Source organism: Equus caballus, chromosome 24, assembly GCF_041296265.1.
Source record: "Equus caballus isolate H_3958 breed thoroughbred chromosome 24, TB-T2T, whole genome shotgun sequence".
In the NCBI taxonomy this organism is placed as follows: domain Eukaryota; kingdom Metazoa; phylum Chordata; class Mammalia; order Perissodactyla; family Equidae; genus Equus; species Equus caballus.
The window spans coordinates 34,549,096-34,558,331 of NC_091707.1; the positions used below are offsets into that span (position 1 = coordinate 34,549,096).

Consider the following 9,236-nt stretch of genomic DNA (forward strand, 5'->3'; position numbering starts at 1 on the left):
AATTCACAGTAAGAAATTTGTTTGAATATGTATTAGGTGTACATGTAAATTTGACGTAAACCCTTGGGTGCTCTCTGATATTTTCTGTTCTTTTTCATTAAGAAAAAAATGTACTGGTCATGACCCACTAAATTGATTTTGTGACCCACAATTTGAAAATTGCTATTCTAGGTCACATTCCTGGGAGTAGAATTATTGAATGACAGGGTAAAAACGAAACTTTTGTATGTTTTGCTCTATTTTAGTCCATGTCCCTTTTCAGCTGGGTGGGATGGTGATTTGTACTGCTCTGCTGAGGGGGCATTTGGAAAAGTGAGGACAGTGTTTGTCGCAGTGACTGGGGAGTGCGTTTGGCCTCCAGTGAATAGGGTCCAGAATGGTAAGTGTCCTCAGATACATGGGACAGCCCTCCCCAAGCAGTGTTTCCATGTCCAGAACGTCTCTAGTGTCCCTATTGAGAAGCAATCTGTGATTGTGCTGCCGTTTTCCTTACTGGGCTGTCGTATTGGAGGCATGGGGTGTGACAGAGCACAGGGCTTGCAGTCCAGTATCTGAGTTTGACTCTCCTGCTACTTAACCAGCTCTGTTGTGTCCCTGAACAATTTATCTGCTCTCTCTCTGCCTCAGTTTTCTGATCCAGAAAATGGAGATGACCATACCTACATTAAGAAATAAGATTGCCATGAGTGTGCAGTGTTTACCCAGTACAGTGCCTGGCACATAACTGCTTACTAAGTGATTATTACTACCTTGTTAATTTGTTCTACTGAATTTATTTATTTGTTCAGTTAAACCCATTTTCTCAAGTGGAGAAATACTTATCTTACTTAAATCTTGCCTTTATTTTTTTGTAAAGAAAAAAGAGAAACCTTATGTGACCACTTCGGTTAATAGGACATAAAATAAAAGGATTAAGAAAATTTTGCGCTGATGAGTCTCTCATTCTAATTTGTCTCCTCCTGATTTTTTCCTCCTTACTTTTATTGTAACACCCTTACCAGTTCATATGGATGCAGTGGAGCCAGCCACCCCAGCATCGCAGGCCCAGAAATCTCCAAACTCTGAGTGGCTGGTCAGGACCTCTGCTGCAGAGAAAGCCACCGACTCAGCTGCAGCTACGTTTTTTAAAATGCCACAAGAAAAGAGCCCTGGATACAGCTAGAGAGCAGCATTTCCCCCCCAGGAGCCGACTGGGTGTGTTGAAACCAATGTTAGACTTCATATTCTATGGTCTCGCGTATCTTAATTGACGTTCTCAGTCCTTTCAGCACCAGGACCGACTCCTCCTCAGACAAAGCTGTGGACTTTCTCTTAGAAAATCATGTTCTGGAAATCTGTTTGTTTTTTTTTTTTTTAAATCGTAAAGTATTGGGGCAGCAATTTTTTTAAAAAAACATCATCCTGTGTTCTATTTGTTACATTGCTATTGCTGTCCCAACAGCTACCCACAGCTCCGTTTAACAGAGCTGTTGCTTTTTTGCAGGTATCTCTTTTTCCTTGAAAAACTAGTAACTGCTTTTGCCTATTTTTTGTAGAGCTTTTAATATCATTTGAGGAAATCCCAAATTTGTAGCCAGTTCCAGACAGATTTAAACACTGAGTTAAGACCTGTGTGTGGAATTGTTTGCAGGAAGTGGGGCCTGCCTTTGAGCCTGGTCTTGATTCACTCAGAGTGCCAATAAGATAAATCTGCCACGTTCTCAATTTGGAGCCTCGGAAGAGACACCAGCAGCACCGGCCTTGGGAACTTCTTCCATTTTTCTAGATGGCCTCATGGGATCGCCAGCAGCTGCACTGTACTTTGCGTCATCTCCAAAGTTCGTATTCTACCAAAAGAGGACATCTACATCTGGGTAGATGGGCGTAATGGAGAAGACGGTGTAGGCGCACAGCAAACTTAACATAGTGGACTGTGTCTGCATACTTCCTGTCGCGGTGTGAGCCTTTAGGTACTCACTGGGACTTTTATTGTTCATATTATAGGTCAGTACCTACACCAGAAATTCATACTCTATTAGAATAATAGCTTCTTGGGGCCATACTTTGGGGAGGGAAAATGTCTTTTTGACATGCCTTTATACTTGGCATGTCTGTGACGGCTCAGCTGCCTGTAGAGTTATAGATACAGCCAAGCCTGAAGTTGGATGCTACTTTGTCAAAATGGGGAATAAGTGACTGCCTAGAGCTGCTGGAGGAAAGCCACGCTTTCTAAAAATCATCAAGAGTGTCCGCCATTCAGGGGCCTGGTGGACAGAGGGCTTTTTTTGGTATGTATTGAGCGCTTTTGCTCTGAAGTACACAGAAGCTGTTCTCTGAGTGCCCACTGCTCGGTTGGTGTTCTAGAGGAACTCCCACTCCTGCGTCTGCTTATCTTCCGTGTGTAAGTAGGTGCCGTGTAGGACAGAGCTGGCTTTGCCCAAAGCCTGGTTATCCCTTTTTCTCGCACAGAATGTCGTGGTGGGCTGCTCTGTTGTGTTCCCTTTAAAAGTTACCATCCTCCTCAGTGAGCTGCAGAATTTCCTGGTCAGTGGGGTGGGTGTGAATCTAGTTGGGAAGGGGGACTTGCCACCAAGTTTACAGAGCTCTTTGTACAGGACTGAGAACATGTCAGTTGTCCTGAACAAGGAATATGGTGGAGGGAGGACCAGATGGGGGTTACGGGGTGAGGAGTGGTGCTGAAGCCAGCCTGCATCCGTGGGAGCCACCCTGATCTCATGTCGCAGTGAGCGCACTTCCCTTCCCTGTGGGCTGCACCCAGCGTATAGAGGATAGGATGTCTGTTGAATATAGAATGGCACTACTGAGTTGTTTTAGTGATGAAGGCAGGTTTTGTTGTCCTGTGTGCGTTCTTACCTAGTCCCCATGGTGTCCTGAGGTACACGTTTCTAACATAATTTGTTGGATTTAAGAGAGAAACCCATGGACATAATTTTTTTGCATAAAGCTCCGTGGCTCATGCAGAGATTGGTCCTGTGTTCGTGGCTTCTTAAGACCTCTGCAGTTCAGGTAGCATCTTATCTTCAAGACATGTTGCCTAATAATTCTCCTTTCTACCTGTGATGAAAAATAGTTTATGTATTCAACTTTGCTTATGTTTTAAACATCTCTGTGATGTAAAGGTAGGTGACTGCTGCCATTTTACAGAGACAAGAACAGTCACAGAGTTTAGTGACTTGCCCAGAATCACATAATCAAGCCCAGACTAAAATCCCAGCCTTCCACTTTCTCTGCCCTGGGTTATAATCTTGTTTTTCTTTGAGAGACCCGAGTCACTCAGACCCATATTTTTGAAACGGTATGCCATGAATATTTATCATCTTTCTTGGGCATGCTTTTCTACATATTTTGAATACTTTCAACAGGGATCATCCCAAAACGCCCTATCTTCCTGTAATAAGTGGGGAAGAAAATTAAGTACCTAAGAGAATAGCTGTTAAGCACACAGTTACTTTCCACGCCGGGTTGTAAGTGGTGCGTCTTGTTTTAAACTGCTGCATGAGCTTGTGTACAGAATTATTAACCAACTTACTCTGCTGGAGGAATAACCTTAGAATTGAGTGTATTTTGAATCCTAAATTTTAAATTTCCTTTTTATATGGCAAAGTATATAATGTCATAAATTAAAAATCTGTTGCCTTTCAACAGAACACATAATTTCAAAATCAGGTTCTATAGTCTGTTGAGAAAACTCTAATAGTAAGACTTCCTTTGAGGATAATCATTGAGCTCACTGTTTGATCTCTGCAAAAATAATAACTGAAGCTGAGTTCCACAGTTCTCACTTATTTCAGGGTTCTGATTTTTCCCAGCTGGCTGCACAGTCTTCCTGGCTGAATCCTAATCTTGTGTATTTTCCACCGTGTACAGAAGTCAAGACATTATCTACTTGCATACGGATCATTCATGAAAGTTAGTTTTGCTTACAAGCTTAAGGGAATTTGAGATTATTTTTCAGATGCAGTATTTTAAAGGGAACACTTCATTTGCATCAAAACTCTTGTGTTGCTTCTTGTTAAGAACTGTTCAGCATGGGAAGTCAGTAGCTCTTTCCATAGTGCCAAGTTTGGGAGACGGAGAGTATGATCTTTACTGAGTGATATGTGCTTGATAAATAGGACACATTTAGTCTTGAATTCTTTAGAAATCAAATGTAATTGAAAATTTCGTAAAACATTGTTTCTCTGGGCTTTGAAACAGGCTGCAAACAAGGCCATTTGGGCAACAAAGTGACCAGAAGCTGAATTAGTTTCTTAATCTCTGATGTTTATGGTATCCTTTGCTAAGTCGAGCTCAGCGCCTAGGCCAGGTACTTAAACTATTTATGAATCCCAAATAGATGAATTTGATCTGTCTTTGCATTTTGGAATCAGAAACACAATCTAGACCACAGCATGGCAAATGCTGAAGCTGCAAAGTAAAGGAGCAGAGTTCTCCCAGAAGTCACTTTAGAGTTGATCAAATTCTAGAGTGTCGTGAGGAAGGAGGGAGGCCACCGTCATTGCTGATGTGATGGCTTCTCTGCTTTGGCTCCAGGCGAAGGCTCTGGTGATGCGTGATTCATTTCAAGTCTTCGCTTTATTTTGGGTTCATTGCCATGGTTCAGAGCCATGCACTTTTTGTTTCCTGGGGAGAAGGCTATGTAAAAGAGTCTCAGCATTAGATGCCGTATTCAGTGTTCTGTATGTCTGGCGAACTTTATCTGAGTTGAGATGAGAACAGAGTGGCTTTTTCTAGCAGCTGTGGGTGCAGTCTAGTTTGGGGCATGGCTTACACGATGTGTCATGGTTTGTGGGTTGGTGGGAAGGATGGTGGAAACAATCTGCTCCTTTTTGTTTTTTGGGTTTTTTTGGTGAGGAAGATTGGCCCTGAGCTAACATTTGTTGTCAATCTCCCTGTTTTTGCTTGAGGAAGATTGTCGCTGAGCTAACATCTGTGCCAGTCTTCCTCTGTTTCGTATGTGGGATGCCAGCACAGCATGGCTTGATGAGTGGTGTGCAGCTCTGCACCCAGGATCCAAACTGGCAAACCCCAGGCTGCCGAAGTGGAGCATGAAAACTTAACCACTAGGCCACCGGGCTGGCCCTGGTAGAAACAGTCTGCTCCTGCCATCAGCTGCTTCCTTTGTTAATGCTTGATCTGCCCATTTTACCTGTCAGTACTGCCTTATTTCCCACTCCTGTCGTGACAGTCAGTGGAGTCATTGATGATGACAGCAGTCAGGATGGGTTCCTACACATGGGTACAGAGGGAAAAGGTGAGGAAATCCGTGGGTTCTGCTGTTAGCTACTAGTAAACACGAGTGGCCCAAAGATGCTTTCACCCACAATAAGACCACAAAACTGATGAACATCAAGTGCCTGGAAACAGCAACATGAAAAAGAAACAAGGCAAGTGAATAATGTTACTGAGGAGTACACATTATAAGGTTTTTAACAAGCCCAGCAAAACAAACTTATGGCCAAAAGGAGAAATTTTCCTGCCACGGCAAATAGACATAATCAGCACTTGGTAAAACTGCCAAATTTGGGGAATAAAAAACCTTCCCACCCAGTATTGAAGAATGGGGCAGATCCTGAAGATGTTCTCCACGGAAAGCAGTCTTGGCAAGGTCGACAAGTGGGAAGAGAAGGGGAGATGCTTAGAGCGGGGGTGCTAGGGTCCCCACCAACAGCATCAGTACGCTCTTGTCCCGCCAGCAGCTCTGAGGGTGGGGCCTGGTCGCCTCTTACAAGCCCTCCAGGGGACTCTGGTGCATGCTGACGTTTGAGAACTGCAGGCTTTGCCACTGTTAAAAAGAAGTGTTTTAATGTACTGTTATCCCCCTGTGCTCTGAGGTGCTCTTATATTTCCCTCCGTAAGTGTACAGATATTTCGTATATGATTCTTTGCAGAAACTGTTAATGTCTTTATCTCCCATACTTTTTCCCTCAAGCTCTTGAAAGATACCCTGGAAATATTGAGGAAGAATGATGTGGAGAAAAATGTCATTGCGGCCATATTTAGATGGAAACAACCTTTTAAAAGTGGATTAAAATATAACAATGAATTTTTAGTCTGTGAGTGATAGTCATTTTTCACAATTGGCAGTAAAACATTTGTGTGAGATACTGCCATCCGTGCTTTTATGGTATTTGTTCATTGCATCCTCTTTTCATGGGAAAATGTCATGTATCTTCCAGCATCATAATGATGAAGCCTTTATAGTATGGCTCACAAAAATGAAAAAGATAATTGGAAGAAAAAACCACCCTGAGTACATAGCTATTATGTAATAAATACCTGTTGAGTCATTGCTAATCTTTTGCCAGGACTTAATCTCAGTACTTCAGAACCTGTAAAAATCAATTTTCACTGATCGCACTTAATGACACCCTGTTGTCTTTGTTTTACATTTCAGCTAGTAATTCTGCAGGGTTGGGGACCAGTAGCAACAGCATGTTACATTTTTTTGTTGTCTGACTCATAGATTCAGCATTTCAGAATATGGCACTCTAATCATAAACTTTGAAATGAAATCATGACCATTTTTTCTTTAGATTTTATTTCTATGAGTTGGGCTGGGCCCTAACTTTTTGCTAAAGCCTGCGAACCCAGGTTCTCTCTGGGAATATGTGTGGCTAAGGAGGAGTTCTCTAATACCATTCCTCAGATGCTCCTGTTGTTTTGTGCCCAGGTCTTAATTTATAAATGTGACCCACGACGTTAAACAGGAAAAGTTTCATGTTATTCACAGTTCCCCTACAAACAAGAGGCACAGCTTGCCATGCAGGGCCACAGGACGAACACCAGATTTGGGTCAGGAGGCAGCAGACAGGAGCAAGCAATAGGTTAGGCCAGAGCCTTTATTGAGGTTTCCTCTGGAAAGGCAAGGCAGGGCAGGGTAAACATTTTAGGACTGGCTGGTGTGAATAATTCCAGGGCCTTTGGGCTGCACCGTGGTCTCAGGTTGCCTGGTCCCTGGCCCTGGGATGATCGCTTTCTGGGCGTAGCGGCCAGATGGAGGAGGTGTGGCTCCATCATACCTCGTGAGCGCGCACGTCACAAGCGTGCTGCTTGCCTGAGTTCTTTGCTATTGCTGAGAATTGGCTAGCCTAGGAGAGGCAGTCTCTCCGCAGCCAGAAAGGTTTTTGAAGATGTCAAAACATCGTAATAGGAAATAAAAAACGTGGTTAACACACGTGTAGGCTGTTTAGCTCTCATTTCAATTTTTGCAGTATTTTAAAACATATACTTTTTCTTTTCCATCTTGAAAACCAGTTAAAATTACCTCTGGCCAAAAATGTTAGCGTTACTAGATATTAGCAAGGTGTGAGAATATAAAAAGATTTTTAAGATGTGAATTATGAAAATTAATGTTCTCTTTCTCTAGAAGTGAGTTCTGACCCTTGCAGATCGCTCATTCAAATGTTTTTAATTGAAAAAGGAAAGAAAATAGAGAACTGACGAACAGCCTTGGTAGCTTTGACTTAAATAAACCCGTTTCACCTTATGTAGATTCTGCATCTCGCTCCTCCCCGTGGGCCGTGGATTTCTTCATGAAGAGCTGTCGTCACCGTGCCAACTTCTGCCACCCCAAAATCGTGGCAACAGTTTGAATTGCTCTAAATATTTATCTCACTCATCCTCCCACCTGTGGTCAGCAGCTACTGCAAACTGGCCGTTTTCAACCCTCTGCCCCGCCTTCTCTCAACCTCAGCAGCCTGCCACACCCCTCCCCCAGCAGATTACAGAGCCTTGGTGGGGAGCCTGCATTTAGACACCTTCACACACACCCTTCCTCGCCTCTTCCTGAAAGTGTCTGTCCTGGCCAGCAGGGATCCCTTCTCCTCTGCTCTGGGTCCTCTCCCCTGACCAGACACTGAATCTAGCTGCTGCTTCTCACTCCTGGCGTGAACAACTTTGCATTTAAACACATTCAAAGACTCCCTCTTCAAAGAACAACACCCTTCCTCAATTCTTTGAGCCCCATCACTACCACTAAGTGCACTTCCTCTCCCGCGCTTCCTGCCCGGAAATCTTCAGTACACGGAGCAGTGGCTTCTCACCCTGGCCGTGCACTGGGATCGCCTGGGGAGGTTTCAAAAACTCCCAACCACAGACTAATTACATCAGCTTGGGATGGTGGGACAGCTTTTGTCTTTTTAAAGCAACAGGCAGCCAGGGCTGAGAACCACCACATGAAAACCTGGCCCCTTGCCACCGGTAAAATTGTTCTTGCTGGGTTCACCAGAGACTTCTAGTTGCCAAAATTTACTCCTTAGGTTGATCTTTATGACTTGATACTGTATAACTACTTCCTTTTTGGAATTCTGCCTTTTCTGACCCTGCTGTTCCCTGGTTTTTCTCCTACTGTTTTTTTGTCCCCCGATGAGGAAGATTGGCTCTGCGCTAACATCTGTTGCCAGTTTTCCTCTTTTCACTTGAGGAAGATTGTTGCTGAGTTAACATCTGTGCCAGTCTTCCTCTATTTTGTCTGTGGGACACCGCCACAGTCTGGCTTGATGAGTGATGTGTAGGTCTGTGCCTGGGATCCGAACCTGCAAACCCTAGGCCACCAAAGTGGAGCATGCAAATTAACTACCACACTACCCTTTCTCCAGCCCCTTTCTCCTACTTCTTTGCTCTTTCTCAGTCTCCACAGCTGGGTGGGCAGATTGGTTGGTAGGTCAGTCTAACACAGACTCAATGTCTGTCTCTGCCCTTCCCTCTGTTACTTCACTTAACACCTGTGTGCTAACGAGTTCCTTTGCCATCTGCCTTAGTGCACTGACTCGAAGCACAGACTTAGAGTGAAGCATTTACATTCATTAATAATCGTGGTAAACTTCCAGGAAAGCATACTGAAGGTCTCTCTCCTTCCCTCGCTTCTCTTTGAGGTAGGAAGGATTGCTAATCAGGCTCGTCAGATTCTGAGATGGGTCCCCCTGTTTCCTAGTGGGTGGAGTAGCTGTTCATGGGAAGTCAGGCTTGAGCTGTGGTCCACCGTCCCTTCCTCCCTTCCAGGGTCTTCACTGGCAAGGAGGCCTGGGCCCTGCTACGTCCGAGGAGGCTACCCCCATCTAGTGTTCTCTTCCGGTTTTTACTTGCTGCTGCTGGTAAGATTTTAGTTTGGGTTTAGGAGGTGAGACAGACCCATTTCCTCAGCACTTTTTGACCTTGGTACTGTGTTAGATCTTACTTTATCAGAGAGCTGTTTATTGGGGTTTTAGGCACCAGCCCTACTAGTCATTAAGCGA

The 9,236-nt window shown here is 44.1% G+C and overlaps 1 protein-coding gene across 2 annotated transcripts in view; it reads left to right on the forward strand.

Annotated features, from left to right (window-relative positions):
• The window catches only part of GPATCH2L (G-patch domain containing 2 like), a 60,793-nt gene extending 54,741 nt beyond the window's left edge, over nt 1–6,052 (forward strand). For both annotated transcript variants that reach the window (XM_023628148.2, XM_023628147.2), the window contains exon 10: nt 1,002–6,052. In XM_023628148.2, the coding sequence (XP_023483916.1) occupies nt 1,002–1,162 (161 nt within the window). In that variant the 3' untranslated portion in view covers nt 1,163–6,052. The remainder of the gene's footprint in view (nt 1–1,001) is intronic.
• Nucleotides 6,053–9,236: the final 3,184 nt, after the last annotated feature.